The 17955-nt window shown below is 38.7% G+C and overlaps 1 protein-coding gene across 1 annotated transcript in view; it reads right to left on the reverse strand.

The window, feature by feature from the left end:
• Positions 1–12244, reverse strand: part of LOC107184067 (vascular endothelial growth factor receptor 1-like) — a gene marked incomplete at both ends in the record, with an annotated part of 61062 nt that extends 48818 nt beyond the window's left edge. The window contains 4 exons of the mRNA XM_015567730.1: positions 2354–2531; positions 2891–3027; positions 3801–3960; positions 12117–12244. Coding sequence (XP_015423216.1) covers positions 2354–2531; positions 2891–3027; positions 3801–3960; positions 12117–12244 — 603 coding nt within the window. The remainder of the gene's footprint in view (positions 1–2353; positions 2532–2890; positions 3028–3800; positions 3961–12116) is intronic.
• Positions 12245–17955: the final 5711 nt, after the last annotated feature.

Here is a 17955-nt window from a genome sequence, read left to right on the forward strand (position 1 = left end):
AATGGACTGACTGTTCTTGGGGGAGGGAAAGCGGTGTGGGAGATGCGGGAAGAGACTGGACAAAAATCATGCACCTATGGATGAGGACAGTGGGTGGGGAGTAAAGGAAGAGGGTGGGGTGGGAACTGGGTGGAGGAGACCTATGGGGGGAGGGAGAGGAACAACTGTAATAATCTGAACAATAAAGATTTAATTTAAAAAAAATAAAAAATAAATAAACAACCTCTTAAATGTATTTTACACTTGGAGGAGATTATACAGAAATCATCTTATTTGCATTTTCACTAAATGACTAAACATTTTAGCCATTATGCATATGCTAAAAGTACAAATAATTTGATTTTGATTTATACCTTTTTTTAAAGGTGAATATATCCATTTTTCATTCATGAAAATCTTAGGAAAAGAAGTATTACAAAAGAGAAAACAACCTAAAACTCTCAAAATAAATAAATAAATAAATAAATAAATAAAAATAGACAGTGGATCCATGTACGCTAATTCTGTTTTCAGTACTTTTGTCAACAATATCAAATTTGTCATAAAACTAGTATCCCTTATAATTCTCAAACAATAATGAAGTAAACCAATTGTACTATTAAAATGCAATTATTAAAACAGAAAGGGGGAGACAGATGTTATGTGTCACCTCAAATATATACTCTGTCATGATTTTTATATTTTAAAGTTTGCTTTATATTTTAAATTTTTTGAATTGTGATGCAGAGGGTTGTACAGCAGCCAGAAGGCATCAGGCCTCCTGTACAATAGCCTCCGCCAAGTTAGCCTGGTTGAAGAAAGCAAAAACTAGACAAAAGTTTTATCAGATTCAATAATAATGTGGGGAAGAGGTTGTGTTTTGTACCTTTCCAGAAGGAACAGCTCAGCCAATCTGGATGCCAGAGCATTACGTGCATCACTATGATGGACCCAGAGAAGCTGCTTGTCCCATCGTTCGAGGGACTGAAAGTTGCCCTGATGACAGTGATGCAGAAGAGGAAAACGAAAACTACGTAAAAGACTGAAGTGTCAACATAGGGTCAGCTGAAGAAGTTAACAACTAAAGTCAGCGGAGGTGAAAGTTATAGCCTCAACCATATTTCTGGATATGCTAACACTGGCTACCTGCCAGTCTTCTATAAGGCCTTGCACAGCCAAGCCTAAGGACTCTGAATAAATACACCAGCAGCAAAAGAGATATTCAGTTAGTAGCTAAAAATGTTAACATAGCTAGAGTTTGATTTCCCTCTTATTGTTTTGTTTGCATTGCTATTGTTTTTTTATTAGTTTTATTTATTCAAAGTTTTGTTTTTGATATTAAGTTTTATTTTTAACTTTAGTTGCTTAAATATAAAAATCGGGGGAGATATGGAGGGCTGCTGGCTAGCACATTCAGGCTTTTTTTAGATATCATCAACTGAACTCAGGGCGCAGGCAGAGCCATGCCCTGGGGGCTGTCCTAGTGAAGAGGCTAGGACGCCACTCAGTCTGACTTTCCTGCCCAGGTGCTAAGGGGGGTGGGTCCTATTATGTTGCCAGGAACTCAAGGCCCACCCAGATGTGATGTAACTTCCTGTTACTTTGAGTATAAATAAACTTTCCACCGTGTGGGAGGGGCTCTGTTCATCTATCAGAGGGCAGGCGCCACACCACACCCAGGCTCAGCTTTCCCTCTACGTCTGTCTGAGTCTTGTTTTACTCATTTTTCCTTAAACCTCATGTTCTACACAAGAATTCATCAACCCCCATGTTCTCTCCGTCTGTGCTGGCCACGGGAAGAGAGACCCCTCCCCGCCTCATAGTAGGTTAAGCTGAAGTTCATTTAATTATTTTCACTAGGAAATCTATGGTCACATTGATATCAGAAAAACAAGCCAGAAGCAACCTCAAACATTATATTATAATGATGCAAAAAATGATGATGATGATAGATGAGAAAAAAATGAAGCCCAGGGAGGTGCAACAAGTTATCCAAGATCACACAAAAAATTGGCAAAAAAGATAGAAGATTCAAGAACCTAGTCTTTACATGGACCAAAATACTAATGAGCTACTTCACCTTAAGTTCCTAAAACATACATCTGTAACTAGCCAACAGGATGTAAAAGTATGTAAGTTAAATCACAATGCTCTCTAGCATACAATCCCCATGCCAGAGTGAAAGAACAGAGAAGGGGCTGCCTGACATTTGCTAGCTTTTCTGATTTAAGCACCAAAGCATTTGGACTATAAGATTTAGAGACTGTAATACTGGAAAAAATGAAGATATATCTGAGTGATTTCTTATATATAGTGGGAAAAGAGTAGGCAGGCCAGTTTTCAGGGAAGAGTCAGGAGTAAAAGTATTACGTACTGTACACTATGATGGTGATGTTGGCTTGCAGGGCAGTATTGTTTTCTTCCCTGCAAATGTACAAACCATTGTCTTCCATAGTTACATTCCAAATGGTCAAGTTACTATAACTCTTGTACACAGGGGATCCTTGGTACAATTTTCTTTTAATTTCACAGCACCTGGGTGTTGTCTTGGACTGTGGGGTGATAAAAAAAAAGAGAATAATTTCACTTGAGATTATTGAGCACTCCTAGGTACCTAACTTGTCACAGCTCAACAGAAAGCCAAAGAAAATCCCTATGGCAACATGACACTTATCCTGCACTTCTATTATATTACATACGTAACTAATGAACCATGATGTGGTGAAAAATGAAATGCAAGTCCCTTACAAGAGTGGCTTCCTTAAATGCAGAAGCTGCTTATAATTCAACTTCATTGACTTTCTTAGCACTTTGCCTACTTCTTGACCCAAAGTAGGAACTGAGTGAGAATGGCAAAGAGAGAGGATGTGGGTGGATTTGTGAAGAGTTAGAGCAGGGATACTGTCCTTACATCTTGCCGATTGAATACCCAGTTCAGTTTGATTCGTCCATTGAATGTGGTCTCTGCAACACATTGCAGGAAAAGGGTATCTCCTATGAGAAGTTTCTGGTGGTTGTATCTGATGGAGATATTTTCTCTCTTGGTTTCTGGAAAATATATCATATGGCATAATACTGACAAAGAAGGCAAGAGACAAAAATCTGGATTATGGAGTACTTCTTAGAATTCTCAATTTCTCATTCCTTTTCTTATATGGAAACGTAGACTCAAAACCAAACCAGAAGAATCCATGTTTCAGAAACTGGTGGATAAGATTTTATATAAATTATATCAAGAGGCTTGGTGGTGGTGCCAAGGCTTATCTTTCTAGTTCTTGAGGTTTTTCAATGAAAATAATTCTGCAATCCTGCTTAGGAAATCATATACACAGTTTAATAAACTCTCCATCAGAAAGTTTTTCCTCCTATTGATCTAAAGCCATTAAGCCCCTCTGTGGCTAATTCTACTACATTTCTGAATTCTCTGAGCAAAGGGTCTTCCCTGAATTAGAAACCTGTTTTCACTTCTATACAGAGCAGCATTGATATAAAGTTCCAAGATGTCATTGTTTAGCCACGATATGTACCATCATTTCATAGTTTTGCAAGGATAAACTTATAAAAGCTAAGTATCTATTGCTAGACACTGATAAACCATTGATTTTATGGATCTATTGAGCAGGCAACTGCAAACAGTAACAGAACTTAGTCTGGGTTTTTTCTACTGAGATACATACAGTTCTTAAAATAAAAGCTTAGAATCACTAGTTATTAAATAATACGGAAGAGATTATAGCTGAAGTAAGGTTTATACAAATAGGAAATGATTACCAGGAGCAACAGGATCCCATTTCCTAACCTAAAAACGTAAGATCACATACCCAGACGCTGTGGGAGATAGAATGACTTCTGTGTCTTCCCATTAACTTCGGCAATACACTGGAGCATGGTGCTGTAGAAGTGGTAAGAGGGTCGGGTCACAATGAAGCCTTTCCTGGGATTCCAGTTTTGGCTTCCATAGGAAAATGTGGCAGAGTGTAACTATGGGGAAAAAAAGGAGGACATAGGAACACATACATGTAAAGTTCTGGCCAGTCATCAGTATCATACCCAAACTATCTGCTCTGAAGCCACAGAGAGGAGTGGCTTGCCCTCCCCCCGTACCCACCCAAGTTTCCTCAGAATTGAGTCTGTGCGGGTTAACCTTTGTTTTCTTCTCAGAGATTAGCACAGTGATGGGCTGAGTAGATACTCAATAAATAATACTTATAGTAATAAACACCAAACACTTACTATGTGCCAGGCACTGTATTAGCTCATTTAATCTTTATAACTCTATGAGATAGGTATTAATGTTACTCTCATTTTACAGATGAAGTTCATAGGGGACACCTTGCTAAACTGGTTGCTTATTATTGGATTGAATATTAAGGCTTATATCTCTTCTGTTGGATATATTTAGAGCCAAAAAGCCTATGCTAAGATTCACTGGGCCTTCTTTTTAAGATATGTGAGAGAATCGCAGCTGTCAGGTTCCACATCTTCTCATGAGGGCCCTTGATATTTACTTACATTCTGTTACTGTAGGTGGCTCTTTCTGCCTCAAGTAAGGAAGGACATATGAAAAAAGACTTTAAGGAACTTAATGGCCCACATGAAGTACATTTGTAGCTTGTGCTCTCATTCATTTAATCAAACATTTAATATTTAATAGTATCTATTATGTGATAGGCAATAGGGATCCAGCTGCAAACAGCACAAACTGAATTCTTACTCTCAGCTAGTGTGTTTCTAAACAGATTTGGATTACTAAATCTTCTTTTGATTGATATAAAAGTAATACATACCAATTGTGAACATTTTTAAAAAATACTGGAGAAAATAAATAAAAAATAATAATGATGACCTATAATCCAGAAATAGCCACTAGGAATAATAAAACATATTTACTTACAGTCTTTTTTCTATGTATGTATATATTGTTACATAGCTGTACTTATAAAGTATATACAATTTATCCTGTTTTTCTCCTATTTTACATTATATAATTAGCATGTTCTCATATTATTAAAAACTCTTCATAAACAATTTTAATGACCGTATAATATTGGCATTCTAATATTTATTTAACCATTCTTTTATTGTTAGATATTTATGTTGTAATAATTTTTGATTTATTTAAAGCAGTGTGACAATGAATATCTTTACGTTTCGATCTTTGCTTATTCACTGGACAAGATCCTTAGATGAACAACTACTGGATCAAAGTGTACAGACATTTTCCAAGCACTTGATATATTTTACCAAAGTCCATCACAGCAGAATATACTAATTTATATCCACTGATATATGAGAAACGACCCTATATTTTAAGGAGGATCTTTACAAATTGAATCATGGTCAGAAGAAGATGATAAAAACTATTAAGGTTCTGGAAGCCTTGTGGTATAAGGAATCATTTAAGAAACAGGACATTTTTAGGGGGACAAAAGAAACACTTGAGGATGGAAAGTGGTAGGTGGAGTTAGTGATTGGTTGGGGATGGAGTGTCTCTTTCCTAGTATTTGAAGAACTCTTACTTGGGAACTTTTGTGTATAACAGAGGGTATAATGGCGACCAATAAGTGGAAATGACAGTGATGCATATTTTGGCTCAATCAGATGGTGACTTCTCTGTCACTGAAAGTATTGAAACAATAGCTGAATGACTATTTGTCCAGGGTGCTATAAGATAATTTTTGCCGAAAATTAGACTCTAAGGTCTCTTCTAACACTGAGGTTCTATCTCTTTTTGACCCACAGTTCGGTTATCTTATCCTTATCCAACAAGAACTACTCGGAGACTTATTATTTTTTCTTTTTTTAAAAAAAATATTTTTATTGATTTTAGAGAGGAAGGGAGAGGGAGAGAGAGAGATAGAAACATTCGTGATAAGAGAGAATCATTGATCGGTTGCCTCCCGCATGCCCCCAACTGAGGGCCGAGCCTGCAAATCAGGCATGTGTCCTTGACCAGAATTGAACCTGGGACCCTTCTGTCCTCAGGCCGACATTCTATCTACTGAGCCAAACTGGCTAGGGCTATTTGTTTCTCTTTTTAACTTTTAATTTTAGTGTTATTGACACTATTACAGATGTCCCCATTTTCTCCTCCCCTTGCCCAACTCCATCCAGCCTCTGTTCCCCTTCCCTATGGCCATCACCACACTGTTGTCTGTGTCCATGGGTTATACGCATAAGTTCTTTGGCTAATCTCTTCACCTTCTTTCATCCAGTCCCTCCAAACACTGCCACCTGACAGCTGTCAGTCTCTTCCATGTATCCATGCCTCTGTTTCTATTTTGCTCATAAGTTTATTTTTTTCATTAGATTCCACATATAAGTGAGATCATATGGTATTTATCTTTCTCTGACTGGCTTATTTCACTTAGCATAATCATCTCCAGGTTTTTAATATCAGGACAAGGTCATCACATATTGTCTAATAACACAAAACCTAGGGTTGAAAGTTTGTCAAACTTTTTTAGTTTCATGTTTTGTTTTGTTTTACTTCTTAAGTATTAACTATTGAATTAAAGCATTTAAAATAATTTTTCAAATATCAGTTTTCACCAGAATATTTGTTGGGACTCTTTGAGAAGCCCTTTTACCATTAGTAATTTCACCATAACATAAATGTACCTAACTACCAGATGTCCCCAGGGAATCTGACAATTAAAAAACAATAGAATAAAATAAAGAAAACACAAGTAACATATGGGATAAATTATAACAATCAAGGAGAGTCAAAACACCTTGAGTTTTTTGCATGTTTATGCAGAAATTCAGTGTTGCAGAAATTCAAAGTACTGGTAAGATACTAAAATGTTGAACTATCTGATTGCAGAGTTGAAATACTCTGTGTCTTAATACTTTTTCCATTTGAATGATTAATGCCTCAGTCCTAAGAAAGCAACTCGTACATTTAATTAACCCTATAGATTAATGGCTCTCAATGAAGGGTTGGGGAAGGGTTTGGCTCCCAGGGGATATTTGGTAATGTTTGGAAACATTTTTGGTTGACAAAACTTGCGGCGGGGAGGGAGGTGGGTATGCTACTGGCATCTAGTAGGTAGAGGCCAGGGATGCTGTTAAGCATCCCATAATGCACAGGATAGCCCCAACCCTACAACAAAGAAGTATCTGACACCACATGTCAATAGTTAAAAAAAAAAACCTGCTATAAGATTTCACCTCCAAAATCTGTTATGCCCTTCCTCTTCCCTTCCATTCTAAATTAGATTTTCCTTATCTCTATTAGACACTTCATTATCCATATTAGACACAATTGCTCAAAATAAGAACCTTTCCTTATTTTTGTCTCTACCCCTTCCTACAAACCATCCCTGACATCCCTCTCACACTAAACAAACATTTCCTTTAACTATGTAGTTTGTGTGAGAGCTGCCATTTTCATATAAATCCTTCCCCTTTGGCCACAGTAATCAGTCTAGAAATGGGCATCAGATTTTAGGTAGGGCAATCAAAACCCTTCCCTGTGATTATATTTTAATTTGAGGTCACATAAGAAATGCCTCACGGTTGTTCTCTGGCAATAAATACTTAATATACTGTAGATAACCACATCCCCCCTGTGAAAGAAGCAAGTCTGTGGTATTCAATAGAGGAGCTGTTACTGAACACATGTCCCTGAGGTTTAGCCATACTCTTCTTTTTAAAATATGCTTTCCATTTTACCTACTAGTTCTAGTTTGTTAGGTTTGGTTGGATTTCTGTTGGTTTCAACCAATAATCCTGGACACTTCATGTTTCAACCAATATTCCTGGATACTCTATTTGTGTTCTTTGCCCAATTATCCACTTAAAGTGCTTCTAGTTATTTATCAGGACCCAGTGTGTCACCAGTTTAAATCCTCAGAAAAGACTGACTCAGGAAAGTAATCTGTTTCTCCTCTCTATTCCCACTGTGTCTGGTACATACAGATATCTAATAGAGAAATTAGACAAACAAACAAATTATTTATAACACACACACAGGAATACCACACTACTTGTAAATCAGGAATTGAACCCTGAGAACATCAATTGTGTATATTAAATGAGATAATGCAAATAAAGTTCTCAGCAGAGTACCTGGCACTGGTAACAGCCTGTAATGCGTTCAATAGTAACCCCTCCAAAAGATATATCTACTTTTGAATGAGATGTTATTTATAAAAGGAATCTTTGCAGATATAATTAACTTTAGGATGTTGAGATGAGATCATCCTGGATTAGTCTAAGCCAGTGATGGCGAACCCTTTGAGCTCGGCGTGTCAGCATTTTGAAAAACCCTAACTTAACTCTGGTGCTGCATCACATATAGAAATTTTTTGATCTTTGCAACCATAGTAAAACAAAGATTTATATTTTTGATATTTATTTTATATATTTAAATGCCATTTAACAAAGAAAAATCAACCAAAAAAATGAGTTCGCATGTCACCTCTGACACTCGTGTCATAGGTTCGCCATCACTGGTCTAGGCCCTAAATCCAACGATATGTGTCCTTATAAAAGACAGGACAAGAGAAGACATACATAGAGACAGAAGGGAGAGACCATGTAAGGACAGAGGCAGAGACCAGTGTTGACCAGCATCAAGCCAAGGAATGGGTGGAGCCACCAGATATTGGAAGAGACAAGGAAGGATTCTCTTATAGAGCCTTCAGTAGAAATATGTGCCTGCCAACACTTTGATTTCAGACTTCTGGCTTTCAGACCTATGAGAGAATATATTACTATAGGCCACTCATTTTGTGGTAATTTTTATGGTAATTTTCTATGAATATATCTGGGCAGTGCTTTGCACAGAGTGAACTTGGTAAATGCGTTGGACTGAAGCAAATTATATTAAATTTGACCTCAGAATGAGTTCTATTTTCCTTCTTCATGAAGTTGGATTTGGTTACTCTTACCATTGGGTAAACTCCCTTAAATATACTGTTGGCTTGCTTTTAACTAAAGTTCACTTCTGATGAAGCTACACTTTAGGAAAAGGAGCACTCTTCTCTCTCCTCCACCTGTTGAGTGTCACTGAAATCCAGTGATGAGACTTAAGTACAAGAAAGGGAATGCAAACACATATGTGGGTCTTGTGAAGACAGAGCAGGAAGTAGAAAATACATAGACAAGAAATTTACTTCCAGTCCTAATGATCATGATTATACAGTACTTTCACCTATATAACTTATTGTATTTTACAAGGCATAATCCATATTCAGTCTCCTAACTGGTTAAGGATCATTATCCAACCTGAGCTCTAGGTTTCCTCATTCTTAGTCCAGAAGCTCTCTCTTTCTGTGGGCTTCAAGAAATTTGCCTGATTCTAGAGACTAGCTCAAGATCTATTTATAGTGTGATAAAAATCCTCTTATATCCTCTTCAGGGGCACCTCTTTAATTCACCTCTCAGATTATAGTTGTCAAGCTTCAGAATGAAAGTGGTGTCTAAGGATTGATATAGGTCTTTAGCTAACAGCTCTTTTAAGAGCAGCATTAAGTTGATTTTTTTTTCCAGAATACAATGAGATAATGAAGAAGCTAACCTGAACTGTGGGAAATGTTGGTGATTAGAAAAGGAAGTGGAATGTTATAGGTTGGTGTCTTTGAAACCCCTTTTAGTGGAAGGGTTAGATTTTTGGATACTATGAAATTGCCTACTCTAATGAAAGCAGCTAAGGCCTTAGGAAAAAGCAAATCCCAGGTTTCTCTTGACTCTCATACCCTGACACATCCTCTGGAGGTAAACTGGCTGCCTAGCGGGGTTTAATTTTAGAAAAGGATGTTTGAATCAGACAGCTCAGTCCCTTCCCTGCCTAGTGCTTCATTTTAGCAGAGGAAAGAGACGCAGTGATTTCAAGCTCTACCAGAGGAAGAGGGGAAAAAAGCCTGTTGGGTGTGCCAGAACACCCTCCCTGCCACTAGGTAGAGAAAGGATGAGGTGGACAGCCAAGCATATAAGTTATACAGCAGACTGCATCCTCCCTGCTCCACCCATCCTCACACACCACTGCTTCTTTCTGGACCAAGTCCCAAAGACAAGGAGCCATCTTCCTTTTCCCTTTAGAAATAGCAGATAGAATGTCAGGGAAGAGTGGGAGCTGGTGGCTTAGTGAAGGAAGAATGACCACATGGCTCTGAGGACTGCTCCTCTGAGTGTATAACGAACTTTCTAACAACCTTAGGGTCAGGTAAGCCTGGAAAGAGGAGGGTTTTTCAATCAGGATAGTGTGGTCTTCGGGGAGTGGCTAATGGAGTCTACAGTCTTCTGTACATTGTTAGAGGTTAAATTCTTCTGCCTGTGGGCTTTTGCACTTTCTTATGCCACATCAGTTGTTTTACCAGACATAATTTCCGGGCTGACCCATATCACAGCTTTAACAGTGGTACTGACAGAAGGCATTGGAAAAATGCTAACATTCCCTCTAAGGAAAGAAAGTGAAATGATCTTTGCCTGCTTTTGTGGGAGGTCCACACCTTTTTCCTAACAAGAAAAGGAAAAAACGCTTGGGTGCAGAGGAACAGTGCATCCAGGAGAGGAGCAGAGATAATCTTCCATCCCAAAGAAGGTCACAGGATAATAACTGAAACACTTGACAGGGAATCTGAACACCCAATTTTTACTTTTTACTATGACACTTAATGAAATATACATCATAAGCAAGTTCTTCCTTTTCTCTAAGCCTAAGATCTCTTATATATACCGTATTTGCTGGCGTATAAGACGACTGGGCGTATAAGACGACCCCCTAACATTTCCACTCAAAATACAGAGTTTGCTATATACTCGCCGTATAAGACTACCCCCTCTTCCGCACACCTTCCACACACCAAATAAAAGGTAAAACAATATCAGATTTGATTTTAACATTTTAAGCCTTCAAACTCCTCTTCATCATCTGATATTAAAAGTTCATCAACGACATCTTGGTGCCATGATAGGGATGATAGGGGTTTGACTGGTCGACATTTTCTATGCTGTACTGTACAATGGGGCAGTATTGTGGTTGGCTGTTGGCTGTATACAAAGCCTGATTTGATTGGTCCCTGCTCCCTGTTTGCCCGCCCTGTCACTATAGCAGTCTGGTCCACCCTTGCATCAGCATCTCCCTGGGACCTCACTAGTGCGCAAGTGCGAGCTCTTCAACATTCTAACAGGCACCATGATAGCGCAAAATCGCGAATCTTCAATGCATATGTAAAGAAATATACGGTAACCCGAATTTACCACACTCGCAAAATCGCACACAGCCAACCATACACCCAGTATGGTATCGCGATTCGTGATTTTGCGCTATCATACTGGGTGTATGGTCGGCTGTGTGCGATTTTGCGAGTGTGGTAAAATCGCATAACAGCAAAATCGCATAACAGCCGAGCATACACCCAGCAGCGCTGCTGATGCCTGAACGGTATGTGGAATGAAGTGGGCGGGCATCGGGAGGCCACTATGGCACGGGGCAAGCACTATGGGCAGTCTATCTGAAGTGTACCTGGCGTATAAGATGACCCCCCACTTGGAGGCATATTTTTCAGGGCCAAAAAATCGTCTTATACGCCGGCAAATATGGTACAATGGAAATAATAAACCAGCCCTATCCACTTTACAGAGAGTTATGTATGCACTTCAAAGGAGGTGATATACATGAACTATTTTAAAATTTGTAGTAATGTTATGCACCTATGGATTGTGAGAGCTGTGGTAGATGTGAAAATTATCTACAAAGGACATATGTTACTCCATTCATCACCAAGATTGATTTAACTAATCAAGATAGATGGGTTTGTTTCCCCTTTCTCTATTCTTCTTGAGTATTCCCCTGAAAACTATCCACCATTTTCTCTCTATTTAAGAAAAATAACCACTCTGGCCTCAGAGCTCTGCACATGGACAACATTTACATACAATCTACATGAGGTCTTACAGGACATCTAAGCATCCATTGTCTCCCCGCCCCCCTAGTTTTTATAAACTTGTGGTAACACTGCTCCAAGGTAAAATAGTACTATGTCTGCTTCTATATGCTGCTCCAAAGGGACAGACACAACACAGATGGAGCAAGAAATGAGACTGAAATACTGTCCCCTACTCTCTTTACATTTCATAATCTACATAACAGCAAGTTCTCTATCTGAGACCCTAATAATGAAACTTACCAACTGAAGCTTGACATTGACATCAGGAGAAGTAACTCGGCATGGCACAACCACCTCTTGCGTTCCAGGAAACACGGTTATCACCAGTGGCGCAGAAGAGTAGGTCTGCACAAAGACCTGGTTGTCATCTGCAGGAATGACAAATCAGACCAGGATTGCTATTGCCATCAGGATAAGGGTCCATAGTTTTTATATGACACTTGAAGATCGTTATATTTATTTCTATAATTTTATACAGGAAATTTGGTTCAGAGAAGGAAAAGAACTCAACAAAGGGATACAGTGAGGACTTGGAGCCAGGTATCACCTAGGAAAGAAATTTTTCATAAGAACCAGGAAAGCACAAACATCTGTTCATAAAAGTTTGTAAGAGAAATTCATTCCATTAATTTTACCTATTGGGTCACATAATATAAGTCAAAATTCTCATCCACATGATCATGTCTCTGATACTTATCAAATTTTCTGTCATCTAAAATCCTTATTTCTTTTCCATGTAAACTGTTTAAAACCCTATGGATTCCCTGCATATAATGACTGTCGAAACAATTTAAGCTAATATCCATAGTGATTAATGGATTAGGCATATTAAATTTCTATATCCAGGATAATTGTTTATTTGAATGCTATATCTCCTATCATGCAAAAATCAGATCACTGCTCTCCTTTTATAAATGAAAATGCATTTGAATGACTACAAGCAATCTCAAATTACATCTACTTTGTTTTTCTACACTTCTGTGTAGACACAAGACACAATCAATAAATTTATGTGGGCACTTGCAGTGTAGGCACTTCTCATATGGTAAACCCACAGAATGTCAATCTGAAAATAGAGACTGTTTATATTGGATTCCAAGATGGCTGTAAAATAGCTGGAAGCTCCATCCTTTTGCTCCCAACCATGGACTGGAGCTAAACTGCAGAGCAATTGGCTTGAGAGACCAGTTGAAGTATTGTGATCTGAACTATTGAGAACAGAGACCACAGAGGAAAGATAAGAGGAGATATGGAGAGGATCTGGGAAACCCTGCCTGAACACAATTCTATAGGGCAAGGAAGGGAAGCTGAGAGCTGCAACATTCAAGGTACAGGCCTGAGGCAGACCCAGCTTCTGGGTTCCAAAGGCCCTCCCCACCAGACTACTTGGGACTCTACCCTGGTAAGCGTTAGTCAGGCTACTGAGGGCCAGGCAGGGACAGCAACTGATATTGGCTTGTAACAGAGACCCACCCTGTGTGGCCCAGGACCAGCACACCACCATAGCCAGCTTCAGACAATGTCAGAGCATTATCCAGTGAACTCCACAAGCAGCATATTCAAACAGTGATCACAATAGGCACTAAAATTTGCTGAGGTGAACTCCACTTTTTAAAAATATTTTCTTTAGTGTTTTTTTTCTATTTCACTTTTTATTCTTCTCTTTTTTCTTTCATATCTCTTATTTCTCTCTTTTCTTATGTGTTTTTTCTTTTTTATTCAATTTTTCATTTTTATTTTTCTATTCTATATCTTATTTTATCATTACATTTTAAAATTATTGTTTCTTTTCTTTTTCTTTTTTATTTTCTCTTATTTCCTTTCATATTCTGTTTCCTTTTCTTTTTCTCTTATCTATTTTTTTCCTTTTTTCTTTTATTACACATTTAGCCTCTTTTTAAAAAACTTTTCTTGCTGAAACCGGTTTGGCTCAGTGGATAGAGAGTCAGCCTGCGTACTGAAGGATTCCAGGTTCGATTCCAGTCAAGGGCATGTACCTGGTTGCGGGCACATCCCCAGTGGGGGGTGTGCAGGAGGCAGCTGATCGATGTTTCTAACTCTCTATCTCTCTCCCTTTCTCTCTGTAAAAAATCAATAAAATATATTTTTAAAAAAAACACAAAAAAAAACCCAAAACTTTTCTTATTCTTTTTCTCAGTTCTTGTTTTTGTTGGTGGTGGTGGTAGTGGGTTTTTTCAGCTTGGTCTTATTTTGTCTTGTTTTGTTCTGTTAGCACCAGTACAACAGTTTACATGACTTGGTTGGAGTTGAGTCTTATAGTTAGCCAGGTTGAGAGCCAAGCCCATCCATAAAGAGGACACAAGCAATCAAGATTCAATTATAACATGAGGGTCCACATAATCCACACAAGGGACTTTCCCAGAGCTTCCACTCAGGAGATCAAGGAGATTAAACCACTGAACCCCACAGGACACCCACTATTTTAGGCCACCCCAGCAAGACTGTGAGTCATATACTAGTAAGTTTTTCTAATACATAGACACAAATAAAAAAGAAACAGAAAAAATGGGGAAACAGAGAGAACCAAGATGGCAGCATAGGTAAACACCCAGTACATAGTACTTGTTGCCTCTCACAACCACATCAAAATTACAACTAAAAGGCAGAATGGCTACCACCCAGAACCGTGGGAAAACTGGCTGAGTGGAAGTTCCGCAACTAGAGAGGTGAAGAAAGCCATTGAGAATGGTAAGAGGTACAGAGGTGTGGAAAGTGCTGGCACCTGGATGTGCTGCTCTTTTAATCGGGAGGGAGATACAAGCTCCCACTTGCTCTGAACTCCAGTTCCGGGAGAGATTCTGGGAGACACAGACACATATGGGGAGAAACTGGACTATCTGGCATCAGCACAGTAATGCGAGGATGGCTTTCTCTCATAGGTGCTCGCAGTGATCATTGTTCCTGTACAGGGGCGGGGGATGCGGAGACCCGGGGACCTCTGGTGCAGGGCTGACTGGCAGCCATTGCTGTTTGTTCTACCCTGGTGATTCCCAGAGACAAACAATCTAATTAAAAAATAGGCAAATAACCTAAATAGACACTTCTCCAAAGTGTACATACAGAAAACCAAGAAACATATGAAAAAATGCTCAAAGTCACTAATCACCCCAAAGATGCAGATCAAAATGACAATGAGATATCACCTCACACCTGTCAGAATGGCTATCATAAACAAATCAACAAACAACAAGTGGTAGTTAAGTTGTGGAGAAAAGGGACAGAACTCTAGTTCACTGCTGGTGGGAATACAGACTGGTGCAGCCACTGTGGAAAACAGTAGCTGATCAGTTATTCTCTCTCACATTGACGTTTCTATCTCTCTCTTCCTCTCCCTTTCTCTCTGAAATTAAAATAAAGCCATGGTACATTTACACAATGGAATACTATGCAACAATAAAAAAGAACGCTTACTGTTTGCAACAGCATGGATGGACCTGGAGAGCATTATACTGAGTGAAATAAGCCAGTCAGAGAAAGATAAGTACCACATGATCTCACTCATATGTGGAATCTAATGAACCAAATAAACTGATGATCAAAAATAGACCCAGAGACATAGAAGCATGAACAGACTGTTGAACCTCAGAGGGAAGGCAGGGGAGGATAGATAGAAAGAGATCAACCAATGAACTTGTATGCATACATGCATAACCCATGGACACAGACAATGGGGTGGTGACGGCCTGGCGGGCGTGGATGGAAGTGGGCTGGAAGGGTTTAATGCGGGGGAGGGGAGGAGAACTTATGTAATACTTTCAGCAATAAAGATTTTTAAGGAAAAAGAAAGCTCAAAGTGATGGTTTTAAGAATGTTCAACAGCATGACAATGGACATAGAAAACACTATCTGTTCTTCCCTTCTTTAGTATTCATAAAATAATGATTTTGTGCTAGTTATAGCCACCCAGAATAAAAATTTATTTACTCTAACTCCCTTGCAGCTAGATGTGACCTTGTGACTAAATTTCCAATTAAATATAATTAGAAGTCTCTTTCAGGGCAAGGACCTTCTTCTCCTCCTTTCCCTCTTCCTAAATGGCAGGATTTAGATGTGAGGGTTGGCACTTGAGCAGCCATCTTGGACTCTGAGGTAGTATACCAGATCCTTGTTGATCCCTGCAGTAGCAGATCAGGATTGTGCCTACATCTTTATGTCTTGGTTATTACTTAGGGTATTAAGTTACAAATGAACCTAATTCTGATATCAACTCCAAAATGTTTAAGAACATGGCTATATTAAAATATCATATATCATTCTGCTCCCTATTACATAAGGGCAGAGGACACACCCTAATCAGTGTGTGTGTGCTTAGCATCTGTCATAGCAGGTGGCACATTGTATGAATCAACAAATAGAATAAATGAAAGAATGTGAGGTTCCCTTTATTTCCAGCCTTTGGGGATTCTAGATGACAGAGGTAAAATTTAAGATGGTCCATTGAAGGATGGATATGCTTTTTAAGGCAGAGATGGGGGAAAATGCCTGAAGACTTTCCAGCATGGGAGCACCACATGAACAGAGGTGTGGAGGTGGCAAGCCCAGAACATGCTGTAAGCCATGAGATAGACTTACTTTTAAGACTTAGAAATTATAACATGTAAATGTATGCAAATGGACCAACACAGAGGACCCAATATATTGGAAAACATATTCATTAATTTCCTTCATCAAATCTGAGCCTTATCTCTAAGAGTTTGATAAAAAAGTAAAAGTACTTAAACTCTGTTCCAAGCCTCGAGCAGGTCTAAAATTAAGTGACTGAGGGTTCACTTGGAGATAAATTTTCCTAGGCTAATTTTTGTCACTAATAATTGTGTGGAGGATACTGTGAAAGACAAAAGGGTTCAGATAAAAAACCACAGAGGCTCTTGGCCTCCAGGTTTCTTCTGATGTCCCACTGATGTTTGATTTCTTAACATGAAACTCATTTGAACCCAAATGGTTCCAAGAATGCTGACAGCAGTAGAAACAGTGACATCCCAACATCCAACGTGTATCTTAAGCAAGGAAAAAGAGAGGGAGCAGTGCAGCCCAGGGAGACAGACATTTCCCAATCCTGACTTGTTTATAGCCATGAATGCAATGTGAACATGACTTGGAGGACTTGAGTCCTTCAGACAGATAAATGTTCTTCCTTCTTAGTTGCCAGCAAAGACTCTGGTCTTCAAAACCTGAAATTTTTGGTGTTCCTGATCTGGTGGTTAAAAGAGAACTTACACTTGAGAGTGTCAGAATATGGGTTTCACAAGGAGATTCAGATAGGGGCATTTGGAGCTGAAAGATCCCATAGGAACCAACTAGCATAGCTAATTCAACCCTCTTTTTTAGAAGTAGGAAAAGTGACATTCAGAAAAGTGGAAATACTTGCCTAGGTTCACACAATTAGGTTAGTAAAAATCTGTTTGCCAATCTGTTTCTCCATATTCTTCATCCAATAATCTGATCCACACTGCCCAAATCCTGACATCATGCAGGTACAAGCTATGGATGGCCTTGGGATGCTTTCAGATAACTGTAGACAGCTGGGATATTGACAGGGAATGCCAAAGAGAAAAGAAATGGGTGCAAAGCAGTGGTTTTCACATTTTTTTCTAAAGCAGTTAAATTCTTCTTAATATTGATAATTAACATTATTTAGAACTCACTATGTGCCCACTTCTAATATAAGCACTATGAATGTATTCATTTGTTCAATTCTTACAAGGGCCTTTTGAGATTGATTACTATTATCATTTTATAAATGGGGAAACTGAAGTACAAAGAGGTTAAATAACTTGTGAGAAACCACATAGCTAGGAAATCACCATGTGAATCCAGGTCATCAGGCTTTAAAGTCCATACTCTTTTTTTTTATATTTTATTGATTTTTTACAGAGAGGAAAGGAGAGAGATAGAAACATCGATGAGAGAGAAACATCGATCAGCTGCCTCCTGCACCATACTCTTAAGAGTCAAAATAAACTGAAATATTATATGCATCCCACATATACATAAATATGCAAATAAAACAGATAAGAGCATATATGCTCTCTGGCTCAGAATATTAAGTTCAGCCCTT

Source organism: Myotis davidii, unplaced genomic scaffold (genome assembly GCF_000327345.1).
Source record: "Myotis davidii unplaced genomic scaffold, ASM32734v1 scaffold2184, whole genome shotgun sequence".
In the NCBI taxonomy this organism is placed as follows: domain Eukaryota; kingdom Metazoa; phylum Chordata; class Mammalia; order Chiroptera; family Vespertilionidae; genus Myotis; species Myotis davidii.